The following is a 15,991-nucleotide window of genomic DNA, read 5'->3' on the forward strand; positions in this document are numbered from 1 at the left end:
ACATATACATGCCGAAATCATCGGCTAAAAAGCTCGAAAAACTCGATCGTGCGCGCGCGCAACTTGCTACACCAGTGCAGGTCCCTCTAAAGTGTATCTCTATACGTGTTTATATTCTCGGCGAGGAGAAGAGAAAAGTGGCGTATCGCGTGACTAGGCTCGGGCTGCGCGAGCTTTCGCACCGACCCATTAACTTTGAGATTCGGGTACTTTCAGACATCCCACGTTTTACCTCGGCCGACCTCCGATATATAGGCCTCTTCGGCAGTTTATCGGCTAACACACATTGCGTATGGCCGAAAGAAGCCATTTTCCTCGTCGAGGCCGAACATTACGAGCAGGCTTGGATTTTAGTGCTTGTCAAAACTATGTATATAATGTTGTGCACGCGGCGAATATCGTTTCATACAATTTATATACAAAGCGCGTATTAAACGAATGAAAATCAGAGAAACACGGGCTACAGGGGATATAACATGACTGTGACGTGCTCGCGGAAGAACGGAAGTACAGCTAGAAATTGCAACTGACTTTTCATCGGCTATCAACGAGGCGCGCGCGCACGAATTCAAAGAAACTCGACTGGTTTTTACCGCTTGGCAGATCAAAAAGCTTGCGAGCTTGCGCGCTCGCTCGCTATCTCCATCTAACAGATTAAGGAAGGAATATGAGACTGGCTGTATGCGAAGAAAAGTTCATTTCATTTGCACAATGCCTCGGGAGACAGTGGTAGTATAGCTCGTTTTGCGCTCGCGCTCGCGAGCTTTCTGCACAAACGCCAACTCGTATTATACGTATATCTACGCAGAACAGCGCGAGCAGTTGTCTATTAAACTTTTTTCAGCGTATAACAAACGGAATTTCTTTCCTTTTTTTTTTCGAAAGTCCTGGAGCAATGTCAAAGCTTATTTATCAATATATATTCGAATCGACTTTGCTACTGTTGCTGCTGCTGCTGCTGCTGATTCTGCTTCTGCCGCTACTGTGTGCGGCGTTGAGCCGATCGTTATTTCGGGTTTATCGGACAACGAATATATAACGTGCCCCCTTCCTACCTTATCTTTTTTTATACTTGTACGATTGACTTTTCAGTCTTTCATTTCGCCTTTTAGTGCTTATCGGCTTAAGCAAGCTCAGCTTTTAGCTTTAATTGAATGTGCTGCGCTCGAGCCTCTCTTTCCCTCTTTTTCTCTGTTGAGGGGGTGACTATTTTCTTGCGCAGGACTGTATAGATCTATTACTACATTCTCTCGCGTGTTTTATTTTCTGCAGTTCTTAAGTGTTCCGGAGCTCGCCGCTATTTATACACATATGCATGTCGCTCTATTGGGCGACATTTTTCCTTCCGCTCTCAGACAATTATAATACTCCGACCGGAACAAGCGCTTGACAGTCTCGCGTTAATTTAAACAATGCCCGCTGGTATTAGCTCCGATATCATATAAGCTGCTTATGCCATTTCGTGATGTGATTCGCGCGTGCTCGAGCGAAATTTAAGTTAAAACGAAATCTTCTCAGAGCAATTTTCGATTAAAAGACTTCTACTCTTTTCGATCAACGACTCGATATTCTTATTTTTCTCGAGCTTCCAATTTTACAGAGATATATTTTTGCTTTCCCTCAGAAAAAGCTCTGTGATAAGCTCGAAAACGAGTTTTTGAATCAGGTGTCGTAAGGCAATGCGGTTTACTTGCATGTAAACTGGGAGCAAGATTGAATTCCCAGCCAAGGCCTGTAATTTAAATTTTTCGTTTTTTCAGTTTTCTCTGAAAGGTTGATGTAGTTTTTCGGAATATTCGTGCATTGATTGCGAAAGAGGAGCAGTCAAGCTTTAATTTAAGACCAAAAACAAAAGGATTCAAAGAATATTTTATTCGAATTTTTCAGTCGTCCATTAAGTTCCTTTGTGCGACGCGAAGTTCAAGGATCGACAATCAAAACTTTTCGCCTCGACGAATTTTTCCTTCTGCTCGTTTGTCCTACAATCTGTTTGCGACACAACAGCGATCCTTGCTAGCTGCGAGCTTGATTTATCGTTGCTGTATTTTTTTCAATTAAAATAAAGCTATCACACTCAAGCTTCTCTCTCTCTCTCTGCCTCTCTGTGCACTTTTTATCTTTCTTGCCTCTCAAGAGGCATGCAAATGATATTCCGGAGCAGAGAAATACAGGGCGACGGCGGTGGCGGCGAAGTTGCTCTTCTCAAACCGGGGTTGAAAAAAAGGACCGCCTCGGGCGCATTAATTCATGCCGAATTATAAGCCAGCTCTCGCGTGTACGAGCGGCAGCTATGTAAAGAGAGAGAGAGAGAGAGAGCGAAGTAGTAGTGCCGGGACACATTAAATGACCCTGCGCGTTGCTGCTTCTTGTTGCAGCAGCAGCAGTAGTAGCTCGTCGAGTGAGAGAGACAGAGAGCGCATTCCGTGGCCTCGGGGGTGTGAAGGTTTTCGAGTTGTATAGCGGCGATGGTGAGCTACCGCCAGCCGCTGCCGCTGCTGCTGCCTGCACCACCGCCGACACTCGCCACTTTGTGGATTTCGCGTTCGCGGTTAATTGCAAATTTGCTACGTGCTGTTTTACATAGAGTACGCGCGCGCGTGGTGATTATATAATTTCGCCAAGTGAGAGAGAGAGAGGAGAGAAGGATTTTGCTTGAATACATTTCCGCAAGCAACGTATATTTAGAGCCGAGAGAGAGTTGGAAGAGCAAAAGGAGGGAGCAGGAGGAGGAGCGGCGAGAAAGATTAAATTACATCGAGAATTTACGTTGTACATCGATGAAATACCAATCAAAAATTGACGTGCCGATAAATTATAAATAATTACACGAAAGCTCGCGCGCGAGCAAGCACGATGATCGACGAAATTTCCGATCGGTAAACACGAGAGGCTAAAGCTTCGTTTACTTTGATGCGGCTCTAGTATGCGTAATATGCTTGCCTGTGTACGCATACACGGCTGAATTCTCCCTCCAAAAAAAGCTCGCGTATTTTACATCGCAGTAATGCCAAAGTTAATTAACATCTAGCTTTTACGAAATTGTTTCTTGCCTGCTGCTGCCGCGTGACACGAAATAAGAGATTTTATCATCCGTGTTGCATTAAAATGCAATAAAATTAAAAAAACCTTTGTAAATGGATATACAATCTGGCGAATTATGAAGAGAGCTTACCCCCCTTTTGAAAGTTGCACCAGTCGCGACCCGATCCTTGTTGCTGCTGTGTTATATTATATCGTCGTCATTATTGTCGCGTCTGGCTCGACGCGCGCGCGACGATTGATTTTACGCGAATGACCGCAGCCGCTGCGCTGTGTGTGGTCCGTGCACCACCAACGACGTCAAACTCGTAAATATATCCTGGAAAATTAATCACTTCGGGGGTGGGCGAAGAAAAAGTATGCGCGATATGCAAGCGATCATTTTCACAACGTCTGAGCGCGCGCTTATACGTATTGTGTACGTGTGATGTACGGCTCGTGACCCGAATCGTCCATTACCGAAATGAACACAAAATATATATAATGCGTCGTTAGCCTGAATTAATGTAATACGTTTTGCTCATACGTATGCGCGCACAACTCCGCGTATAAACCCGCGCGAGTTTTCCGCGCGCGCAAATCCACCAGCTGCAAAAAATATTTTACTCTCGTGCGCGCGCGTCAATGTCAGAGAATTCTCTCATGCACTACAAATATAATAATGCACGTGTGCTGCTCTAAGTGCATAATAGTTGTCGTCGTCATCGCGAGGTCGTTCCTTTTTTTTTTTTTTTTGTTATTACTTTTGTAACACTTCCAACTTTTGTTCTCTAGCTCTCGCTGCTGCTGCAGCTGCTGTGCCGCGCCGCCGCCCTCTAGGCTGCTGCCCTGGTTCGTGAAAAATTAAATCTCCCGAGCGACCTTCGATTCCCTTCCTCGTCGTGCCGCACCGCGCTTCTATTTCCAGAATTTCTTCTCTCTCGGAGAACACGCCTCCGCAGAGTGCATATGTGTATACGCTTCATCCCTCGCGAATATTACGTGCGAGATCAATTTCGCCGCTTTTCAGAGTCTAGCTCTCTCTCTCTCTCTTTATATGTATGTTTTCCAACGCACAGGCGCTCGGGTATGATATTGCTATGTAATGGTCATGTCCAGAATGCGGGGCTTGGCGCGCGTATAGCAGTAGTGGTAGTATACACCGCGCAAAGCCCGAAAGCTATACCAGACAATGAAAACCTGTATCATGTTGGCTTGTATACACATATGGCCGACTTGACCTGGAAAAGTCGGTTATATATCGTTGCGGGGAAAATGCGCGCTTTTCACGAGGGAAAGAAAGACTGAAAATACATCAACCTGCGAGATGTCGTGGTACGCATATATTGCACCCACACACACACACACAGCCCGCCTGTCGTGTAGTATAATATTCGACTCGAGGTGGAGGAAAAAAAAGACTGGTTGTAAAAATAAAAACGCATCTCTCTGACATCGAAGCATGTAACGCGCGTAAAAACAAGTTGTCGAGGTGTACGGGGGTGTGTGAGCTGGTTGAATAAAAAAAAGAGAGTAAGAAAAAAAAGGGTCTATGTTTTTTTTTATATTTGCAACGTGCGGCAGTAGCTCCAACGCACGAAACGCTGAACCAGCAGCAGCAGCAGAGCCCAAGCGTCCGCCGCGCACGTACCAAACGAGGAAGCTATACACACGATTTTGTCCCAAATATAACATTTAATTTCATTGCCAATGGAATAAAAAGAGAAAGAGAGAGAGAGAGAAGAAGAAGAAGAAGAAAATAAAAAGGAAGAGAGAGATTATTTGCGCGCCCAGTGGCGTATCAGACTATCGTACTATATAGGCACCGATATAAATGCTTAAACTGCATTTGCTGCAGATCGTGCTCGGGCGTACTTTTGCAGATAAAGTGTATCATATACGTGCTACACGATATATGTATATAGTAAAACGATAGAAGGAGAGCTTCTCTCTTAGTTATTTATTCGAATCGCGCAACGATTTCTCTAACGAGCTCTAATGAAGAATCAATGGTAATCCAATGCCAGTCGACCCTGCCTTACACCAACTCTCGCCGCGGCTCTCTCTCTCTCTCTCTCTCTCCCTCTTTCCCAGCTCTACTGCTGCCGTACTTGATAAATTCTCTCGAGCGAGCGAGCGTTGATAAGTCAAGGATGCAACTGACCCTGATATAGCCACATAGACAGTAGTAACAGCAGCAGCAGAGAGCAACTCAATTAAAAAGTAACGCCTAAATGAATAAAGAAACGAGAGCTTGCGAGCCTTCGCGCGCGTGCACGGCAATCTCGTTTATATATTAAATGTATGAAATCTTGATACATAGACATTCGCACAGCTCGCGCGAGCAAGAGAACCCAGACAGAAGAGGACTCGAGCTGTACTTTTGCCCGATGCGAAGACACGGTCATCTTTGCTTGCTTATACCGAGCTTGCAGAGCGAGCTTGCGCTAGTCTGGCGCGCGCTTATATTCTCCCATGCCAACGCCGTCTGGTGTATATAGCCTCTCGCTCGCGCCCGTAGTATATACAACACTACTCAACTTTGCTCATCTGTTAAAGAGCTGCATCTCCGAGAGTGCTTCGCTGCGAAACACATTACACACGCGCGCGCCGCCGCCACCGCCGCCGCCGAGAGAGAGAGAGAGAGGCTCTGTATATTCTATAGCACCTAGCCTGAAGTATAAGGTCGTTCGAGGCGGTACATACACTGTTATACTATGCGTGTATATACGTCAGAGAGAGTCTGCGGTGTTACGCGCTGCATCCTATATGCACATAATATACACATCAAAGCTGCAGCACATAGCTGTACGCGCGCGCGAGAAAGAGAGACGCAAAGAGCCGTATGAGTTTTTTACTGCTGCTGCTACCGAGAGCTTGCGCGCGTGCAGTGCGCCAGCCAGCCAGAGAGAGGCTTTCTTTACCCTTTTGCGCACTCCCTTTTTTTACTCTCTTTTTCCTTTTTTTACTCCACTTACATGCCTTATAGCACGTTTATTCTCTCAGGCATATGGGCATCACACACACACACACACACATTTGCCGGCACATAAGAAAAGAGAAGAAAGATTCACAATCATTCGGGGTGTGCAGAGCTACTACGGCGTTTTTCCTCTCTTTCTCTCGCTCGCTTTCATATTTGTGTGCAAAATATAGTCGAGTTCAGCTCGACTCCGTGTGTGCCCGCGCGTGCTTATACGCTCGTACGAATACCCCGTTCGTACATATGTACATATAACTATACAGCTGAATATTGTAATCGCTTTTAACGAGCACCGGCTAACTCTGTGCACCGTGTGCACACGCAGTAGTCTCTGCAGGCTGTATGTGGGTCTACGTGTGTGCGGCGCACGTCATGTATCCGCCCGTGTTCGCGGTACACACACACACACACGCACACACGTAAGCGCGTTCCTTTTTTTTGCTCCTATACCTGCCACTGCGTACTCGTTTTATGTATGGATCGACCCCTAGAGATGGCATTAATGCTCCGTGTGTGCGAGACCATGGTCGTGGCCTGTGACCGGGGCCAAGCCTCTCGGCTCGTTTCAGCTCTTTTTTTTCTTTCTTTTCGTTTTGTTTTGTTTCTTCTTTGCCCGTTGACAAATAAGGCATGATTTATAAAAATGCATTTTGTCAACGACAAGTCTCTGCCGTATGATCCATTCTTATGCCGCAGCTGTTACTGCATGCTGCTGCTGCTGCTGCTGCACGAGCCACGAGCCGAGGGAAAAGTTTTGCACACTTCGAGTAACAAAGATCATAAACAAAAGAGAAGGAGAGAAAAAAAGACGAAAGGAAAAAAATTAGCGCCTCGAGCCAAAAAAGTTTATGACGTGCGCGTTATTATTTTTAATGATCGAGTAACGTAAGACAATTGATATCGATCATTCCGGAGGAGTTGCTGCTGCTGCAACGCACGAGATAATAGTTAGCTAAAGAAGAGAGCGTCTCGCGGATAAATTTACGACTTCTCCGGGAGAAAATCATTAATTACTCGCCCGCCTCTGGGCCACGCTGCTGTTCTGCAAATTATTCTAATCGCTCGTGTGCATGTGCGTACGCGTGTGTGTGAGAGTTACCACACGAAGGCAGAGTGAGAGGCACGGGGAGGCGGCGCTCCTTCTCGCAGTAGTCTCTCTATCTTCTTTACGGCTTCATCAAATTCCCAACGAGGCATTATCTCCTCCAGTGGTGCTTGACTGTCTGTGCTGCTGCTGCTGCTACTGCTTCTGTGTGACGCTGCCACTACTGCTACACCACTAGCTGCAATCGATAAGCCCAAAACAACATCATTTCCGTCCTTGATATCCTTGTCGCGGTCATTATATACTGGAGAGAGGAAAGGAGCTGTGCACGTGGGAGAGATGGTTGGCTGCTTTAGAGGAGCAGCCTCAGTGGTAGTGCGAGTGTACATGTGTAGCACAGAGATGTCAATTGAGCCCATGGCCTACAAGGCGTACGAGCGTCGTATATAGCATACATATGTAGGTATATATAGCAGCAGCAGCAGCAGTGGCACAGGACGTGGCTTACCAAACTTCCACATAGGCTGCATGTGGAGCAACGAATAGATGCATACACGTATATACCGCTATGCAGAAAGAGAGAGAGAGAGAGAGAGAGAGAGAGAGCAGCAGTAGCAGCAGAGATCTGTGTAGGTGGGTGGGTGTGTGTGGGGGTGCAAGGGAGGTAAGTCATGAGACGCCCTAGCAGCAGCAGAGGCAGCAGCATAGCAGCGTTGGCGCGCAGAGTACGCGCAGCACTCGCAAAGAGGAAGAGAGAGAGAGAGAGAGAGAGAGAGAGAGCGAGCTATATACGAGGGAGGGAAAGTGGAAACGTATATTCTGCGCGTGATTCGAGTTTGCGCTCTCGGAGCCTGGCTCTGGTGGTGCAGCTGCAGCAGCAGCAGCAGCAGCAGAGAGGAGGCTTTAGAGCCGGGCGGCGCTGGATGTGGCACTAGTCGTTAACGGGTGCTCGCGCAAGTCGATACTAGTAGAGAGACAGAGCTGTGCTGCTGCCGCCACCACCACCACCAGCAGCGACGACGAGCGAGAGCAGCGGTGCATGTGTCGTGGCCCTCCCGCGCATATACGAGTGTGTGTGGGGAGTGAGTGAGTGTGTGTGAGCGTGTGCGTGCAGGCAGGCAGGCAGCGAGGCAGCAGTCGACGTCGCGTCGGTGTGTGAGGGTGCACACAGAGCCTTTCCCCCCTTGCAGAGTTGTTCTTTTACTCGCTTGCACCGCCACCGCACCACTACTACCACTACCACCACCACGCCGCTACTGCTATTACTACTACTACTACTACTATTACTGACTTCGTTGCTGCTACTACTGCTGCTGCCGTGTGCCTAATTTAATAAAGTTCGGCGACGACGCACTCGACACGCATCGAGGCAGTCGATTCTGAAAGCAAAAAAAAAATTCCGAGCAGCATCGGCAGCGTAGCAGAGCTTTTCATCAGCTGCGGGGGTGCGGTGGGTGGGGAGGCCGCCACACACGTCGTTTCAAAGATCCTCTCTCGTCATTTTATACATCGCGAGCGAGCGATTCTTTCTACGGGGGTGTATACCGCTGATACTAGGCCAATAGGATCTATATAATATATACACATTTGCAGCTGTGTACTGGCGCCTGTGTATGTATACCGAGCGGAGCGCGACTCTCTCCCTGTGTTATATAGGGGGGTGAACGACAGAGTGTCCTGCGCGCCAGCTACGCCCAGGATCAGCAGCAGCAGCAGCAGCAGCAGCAGCAGCAGAGGCAGCGGCAGCAGGAGAGGCACCGCCGCCGCTAAGCGACTGAACCTCTGCCACCTATAGATATATACATTATTATCAGGCGTTCGCTCGCTCTCGCTTCGCGCGCTCGTGTTGGCAGCGCGCAAGAGGAGTAAGAGAGAGGAGAGAGAGAGAGTAAAAGAAGAGAGCAATTTCAGCGCTTCTTCTTCCTTTCCTCTTCTGCTCTTTTTAGCGGGAAGAGGAAAACTACTCGAGGAACATTTTTTTTTACACTCTGCAACTCGACGCACGCCTCGCCTTCGGGATTCGTGTGCGTCTTTCTCTGCTAAACTAGTGGTGTCTCTGTTATATACCGTACAACTACGACGAAGGATACAGTGCAGTATCGCGACCTATGGTGCGTCCCTGTGTGACAATCGCTGTTCGCTGGCGGCGGGCTCGCTGACAAGCAGCAGCAGCTGCGGTACAGTACGCAAGAAGTAAGAAGGAGTACAAAACAGCTCATCGGGGACAAGTCGATGTTGTTGTAGCCCCGCGTGGATTATCCCGTCGATGTGTGGGTGGGTGCGTGTGGCGGTGTTTGTGTGACGACAACAGAAAAAAAAACATAAACAAAAAACAAACGGTGCTATCCAGAGCTGTGCCATTACCGTAGTAGCTGCTGCTACACACGCACACGCATTCAGGCACACCTCTACGCATCGCACGTGTGCTTCGATACGAGCGGAGGAGAATCACGTCGTCACCTTGGTCTACAAGCAACAAAATAAATAAGCAAAAATGGCCTGGGGATACTGGAGCGCGACTTCGGTCGACCGGGGCCGCTCGCCCAGGCGCGACAAGGAGCGTCACGCGGCCGGCATACAGTACCAGCAGCACCAGCAGCCCGCGGCACCGGTTCAGCACCAGAGCCGCGAGCAGCAGCAACAGCAGGAGCTCCAGCAGCACCTGCTGCAGGTCAAGGCGGACGTCGAGGAGCAGCCCCAGAGTCTGCAGCAGCTGCAGCAGCAAGCCGCGGCCATCGCCGCCGCCACGGCAGCCGCTCAGCCGAGCCAACAGCAACAGTCGAGCCAACAACAGATGCAGGCCGAGCCCTCGAGGGCCTCCACGGCGGGCATAAGCTTCAATCCGGACCCGCCCTCGGGCGGCGGTCCCACGATACCGCAGATCAAGGCCGAGTTGGCCGCGGCGGCCGAGTGCTTCGACGAGACCTGCAATCGCATGTCCCAGGGCGGCTCGTTCTACTCGTACCTGGCGGGCAGCACCAGCGGCTCCCGCAGTCGTCTGATCGACCAGATCGGCGTACCGTCGGCGCATCTGCCACGAGCCTCGGCCGCTTCGAATTATCCGCCGCCCTCGCCGCCCGGTGACGAGAGCGACTCGGTGGACTACGAGCAGCCTCGTCACCACTTCTCCGCCTCGTTCCCCTACAACATGAACTACATGCACCACGACGAGCCGAGCAGCCTGATACACACGTCGTCGCGGATGCGGCTGATACGCGACGACGACGACATCATCGACGGCCTGTCGGACTTCGAGCTCGAGGACATCACACCTGTGGATCCGTACACGTCGCGGCTGCACCACGACACCTATCCCCGAATGCCCAGCGCCGGCGGCGGATGCAAGTTTCACGGCTACGCGCCCTACAACAGGCTGCCGTCGCAGCAGCCCCAGCACGAGCCCGCCGCGCCTACCTCGAGGTCGATGCCGTCGATGGGCCCGGCCCGAGACAGACACGATCATCATCACGGCAGCGGTCATCGGGAGCGACATCATCACGAGAGGGAGCGGGAGCGGGAACGAGAGCGAGAACGAGAAAGGGAGCACCATCCGCCGCCTTCGGCCTCGTCGGACTCGCAGTTTTGGTTCGACGACATCAATTGGGGTGAGCCTCGATTCTGTAAGCCTTTTATGAGCCACCGATAGGTACACACGTATACACACGCGCGTATTACATATAACTTAATTATTACACCAGTAATCGACGTATTGCCGAGAGCTAGAAGGGCGCATCCACGGAGAGATCCATATACGCTGCTGTAACGCGGAGAAGCTTGAATTATGATGCACGATAAGAGCAGAGCCGGAGCGAGTTTCCGAGTTATATATTGGCTAATGTTAGGGTTTGCTTCTCTCTGGTGTTGGGGCTATTAAATCGACAGCTTATTGAGATTGATCTCGAGCTCTCACTCTCCTCCCGGCTTATTATTAGATTTTCCGATAGATGGGCCACCGAGATATACCTGTGAGCTGCACCTCTGCTACTGAGCTACTGCTACAGCCTATCTCCGCCCTTATGTACCTATCCTCGATTTATAGGTATATATCTGAAAAGCACAGGTGGCTTTTATGAATCGACGCGCTGTCGCCGAGCTTTAAAATAGCGTATTTTTGTTTATAGCGCGCGCTGAATTTTCTACACACAAAGCTCGCTCGTTTCGCTTAGCCATCAGCGCCGAGGTATATAGGGGCGGCATAGCAAAATATTTTCGTTGTTATATCGCGAAAAACGAGGTATAACGGTGTAGATATTATAACCGATATGGCAGCCTCTCCGCCTGCTTATATGTCGTTATTCGTGTTATCCTATTTTCGAATAACAGAGTATACGATATCGCGTATCGCGTGTGTACGATAGTATACTAAATTTTTTAGCTTTATAACGAAGTGGCTAATCCACGCTAATCGTTCGCCCATCGTTGTGTTCCGCCGCCATCGAGTGGTCAGAGAGTCCAGAGAGAGAAAGAGATCGAAATGGAAGCTCGCCCGTATATAGTTTTGTACCGAGTTTGTGTGTTTATATAGGTATATCGTATTCGCTCTCTCGCGCTTCTCTGCCTCTCTCTCATCCTCTCTCCCTTTCTCTCTATTATATATCCGATGAAATTCAACTCTATTGAGTAAAGAAATGCTGCGAGCGTTCACGTAAATGCACGTATACACACACGAAGCACACACACACACACACATTGGTATGTGTATACTTTTCTTCGAGAAGCTCGAGTCAGAGTTTTGCGTTTCCTGTTCACGATCGTATTTTAAGAATCCAATATCAATCGGAGTAAAAGGGTACCGATGCATACGAATCAGGACCTCGACGTTGTCGTCGTCGTAGTCGCGATTCGTCGACGAAAATAAGTTTATAAATGACACAAAGCGAGCACGTAGGCAGTGCTGCTGCCAGGCAAAGCGTGTTCATTACTGCGAGAGCTCGTTATAAATGTAAAAAGGGGAAGAAAAAAAGAAAGGAGAGAGAAATGTATGAAACATTATTTTTCGCTTTGACACGGGCGAGCGAATAAATTCGCGCGCGAGCGCTGCTGCGCACTTGGGTTCAATTGAACGACCAATTGACGCGAAATTAGCGAGCGAAACGTAATAATATACCGTAGACTCGGCGAGCACCGGCATTCTCCCTCTCTCGGCTCAAATTTTATACGCATGCCTTCCCTCCGAAGCAAAAATGTTCGTGCGCAAAGTTCGAACACACGCATACTTTACGCTCTTATCCCGCTCCGATTACCTAATCAATTGTATATATCTTTGCCGGCAGTAGCGGCAGCGTTTCTTTGCAGAGGTGAACGATTTTACTTTCGCATGATTAATTTCTCGGGCGAATTATTTTCCCTATACTTGCCGCGAGCGTATAATATGTAAAGGCAGCTCTAATATATATCGGCTGTACGCGAACCGAGCTCGATTCGTATAATATAGCTCTCGTTCGTTCGCTCGCTCGCTCACTCGCTGTGTGCAGTGGTGAACTGCTGAGCTTGTGGATAATTTAGCCCGCCCGCGAAATCGATCTAGAAAGTGTGTGTAAGATAAATTTTAAGTTTCGTCTACTTTCAAAGAGAGAGCTAGCTAGCTCTAGCCCGTGCGTATATACGTATACGAGCTTTAATACACTGCCCCGACGCCGCCGCCTGAGTCAAGTGCTACGTACATTGATTTTCCTTCAAAGCTTTCGAATTTTGCGAATTACGAAAAGGGATAGAAATAAAAAAGTGGAGAGAAAAATAAAAAGGAAATTCGCGCGCGCGCGCGTGTGTAACTCGTATGAATGTATGTAATGTAAGGCGAGAGGAATCGAGAAAATTTCGCGGCATTACATGAAAGCTCAGAGCTCGGAACCATATTGATTTCTTTATCAAAATAAGCTCGTCTCTTCTCCTTCGAGCTCGCTCCCGAGCCAACATGAAACTTGAATCCTGCCTCGTATGTGCGACTAGAGTATGTGTGCAGAAATATCTTTGACTCGATCTCTATTTCCCGCTTTCTCTCTCTCCGCCTCACCTCTCTCTGGCATCGACGCGTTCAAAATCAGATTTGCGTTTAAGTATCTTGTTCTATGTGTGTTGCGCGCACTCCCCGCAAGACTCATCCCCGCAGAGAGAGAGATTGCGTAATTGTTATGTTCGCTCGAACGTTTATATATAAAAATTAATCAAGCGTAAATCTCCTTTACGCGTGAGTACTTGTGTACACGCTTGTGTCTCTCACTTACCATCTTTCACTCGCTCGCTCCAGCTAAAAGTGCAACTACGTATTAATAATGTAGTATTGGTTTCCGCGTGCGCAGCGCGTATGTACGCGATATAGCGATACGGTGTGCGGTGTCATTAACCGTAACTTACGGAACATTGCACTTATGTAACTCTCACGCGTGTGTGTAATATATATATATATATATACGTATACTCATATAGGCGTGTCGTCGTCGTACTGCAAGTGCATGCGTACGAGCATGTGTACGTGCGGTGTGCGCGCATAGAGAAGTTCATGTAGGTCAGCCAGTAGTACGAGCCAACCGAAAGAGAGAGAGAGAGAGAGAGAGAGAGAGAGAGCAGAGAGCAGTAGCGATTTGCGGGGAGGGAAGAAGAAAACAGGCGACTTTTCGCTGACTTTGTTACAAACTGCTTGATTAAAAGGCCACACACACACACACACACACACACACATACATACATACAGCAGACGTAGCCACACACGATGCTGCACATATTGAATAGCGAACTTATACGCATTATTGAGCAGCGCCGCTGATGCGAGCAAACGGCGCCTAGCGTTTGACCATTATATTATTTATCGCGACGGCGGTGGCCATACATGAGAATTGTTTTTCTTGAAAAGTCTGGTTTAATCTCGATATCGCAAGCTGCTGCTGCAAGCTTCTCAAGCGAAGCGAAAAATATACACGCAATTGACGCATATCGCCTAGCACACAGCCTCGCGGCAATATTCGTCCTCGATATATATACGAGGCTCTCGAAAGACTACTTCCTCGTCGATCCATTTCCATCTTTGATAACTATCTCTCCGACATTATATAAAAATACAAAAAAAAGATTCCGTTTGTGCTAAAAAGTTGGCCCGGTGGCAATTGCAATTCGGCGAATCGAAGATACACGACGACTCTGTTGGATCGAAGGTCAGGTCGATGTGTGTGCATGCACATGCTACGTATATGTGTATGTGCCGACGATTGTCTCGCCTCTCTTTGAAGTATTACACGTCGTCGGAGTATGTATGTATATGTACTCGTAGCACAAGTGAAACAGCTCGTTCTCATGCACAGATGCATATTTTACGATATCGCGTATACGTAAGTGTGTTTGAAATTGTGATAAAGTAGAAAGATCACGACATCTTTCAACCTACATTTAACAATCGATTCGCTTCGAATGTAGAGACTCGACTCGAGCAAAAAAATTTCGACATTATTACCGCACGCCCTAAAAGCAGCAGCTGGGCTGCTATCGTGTAAAAGTCGCGATGCACAGAGACGATGACGACGACATTGGGGGTGGTGCGACTCAAAGGCGCACACGAGGCACATTACAGCTCGCTGTGCGTGTGTGTGTGTGTGTGTGTGTGTGTGTTGTGTAGGCACAAGCGGCGGCGCGTCGTATCGTGTCATCTTTCGCGAAAGTTGGGCTGAGTCGTGCCATTATACGCAATGGATGTGCGGTATAAATTTAGATTAATCTAGCGGGAAAGGAGTAAAGCGTGCGTCTCGCGAGCACGAGACGCCCAGCGGAGCTTCATTTTCGTCTCGTCGACTACTTACACTGCAACACACCACCTACACACGCCCCCCGCAGCGGCGACGACGGGCCCGAGACTGCCGCTGCTGCAGTACGCGCAGTTCTGCTCTAACTGTATGCACACACTTTGCGCTCGCGCGCGTGTACACACATACATTTAGTCAAAGTCGATGTTGTTGTGTGTATATAGGCAAAACTTAGGCATATACACAAGTTCCTCCTATGCGCGTACGTGTGTATACAGTATAAACGCGTGTGTCGTCGATGTTAATTATGATACTGCACAGTATGGGGGAGGAGGGAAGGTTAAAGCGTGTGGCGCGCGAGCGAGCGAACGGGGGAGCAAATTGCGTCAAGTTTGTAAGTAAATTTAATGAAACTCGTTATTTATCGTGATTCTTTTTCAAGTGTTTCGTAATGTATACCGCCACGACAGAGAGAGAGAGACACACACACACATATATAAACACATCCTCCTCTACCTCCTACTCCCCTGCACACATGCAGCACACGAGTAGGTATAAGGAAAAGTGTATATATAATATACGCGCGCACACGAAAGTGGAGCTTTTGTGACAATTTTTCTAAAGCCGCGCGCGTATGAAGTACGTGCAGCTGTTATGAAATATATCCACACACACACACACACACTCCCGCGCCGTGCCGAGAGGTCGGGATTTTTTTTTTTTCTTTTTTTTTTCTTTTGCTCGTATAATTATGCAGTAATGTATATAACGCACGATAGCGCGCGCCGGGGTCTCTGCCGCGCGACTATTAGCATTTGCACTGCCGCGGCGCACACGTTGTAAAGCACTTATACACGCATACACACGCACATATGTATAACATATACACACACATACACACATCAAGTTGAATCGATATAACATTGTGAAATGCGCGAGGTTATTGACTTATGTCTGGCTTATATAAAAATGAGCATTTAACATGGATGTGTTTTTATACGCGTATACACGAAGTGAGTATAAAAAAAGCGCGCGAAAGCTGCGCGCGCGCGCGCGTTTGATTATTCTCATGGTTTTTTTTCCCAGCGCGATTCAAGGCTTTTTATCGGAAAATCGAGCTCCGCATCACGCTTAACGTTCGATTACGCGTTTGTGCAATTTGCTGTAATTTTTTTTTTCTCGCTCTCTCTCCCTCTTTGTGATCTGCACGCGGCG

General features: G+C 48.3%; 1 protein-coding gene across 3 annotated transcripts in view; it reads left to right on the forward strand.

The window, feature by feature from the left end:
- The window catches only part of LOC106650486 (atypical protein kinase C-like), a 51,905-nt gene that overhangs the window by 12,432 nt on the left and 23,482 nt on the right, over window positions 1-15,991 (forward strand). For 2 of the 3 annotated variants that reach the window (XM_023461699.1, XM_014368510.2), the window contains exon 1: window positions 7,995-10,651. The exons of the other annotated variant lie outside the window; for it this stretch is intronic. In XM_023461699.1, coding sequence (XP_023317467.1) covers window positions 9,541-10,651 — 1,111 coding nt within the window. In that variant the 5' untranslated portion in view covers window positions 7,995-9,540. Of the gene's footprint in view, window positions 1-7,994; window positions 10,652-15,991 lie in introns of those variants that run through there. 3 annotated transcript variants of the gene reach the window in all.

This window comes from Trichogramma pretiosum, unplaced genomic scaffold (genome assembly GCF_000599845.2).
Source record: "Trichogramma pretiosum strain Unisexual culture from Peru unplaced genomic scaffold, Tpre_2.0 scaffold4, whole genome shotgun sequence".
NCBI lineage: Eukaryota > Metazoa > Arthropoda > Insecta > Hymenoptera > Trichogrammatidae > Trichogramma > Trichogramma pretiosum.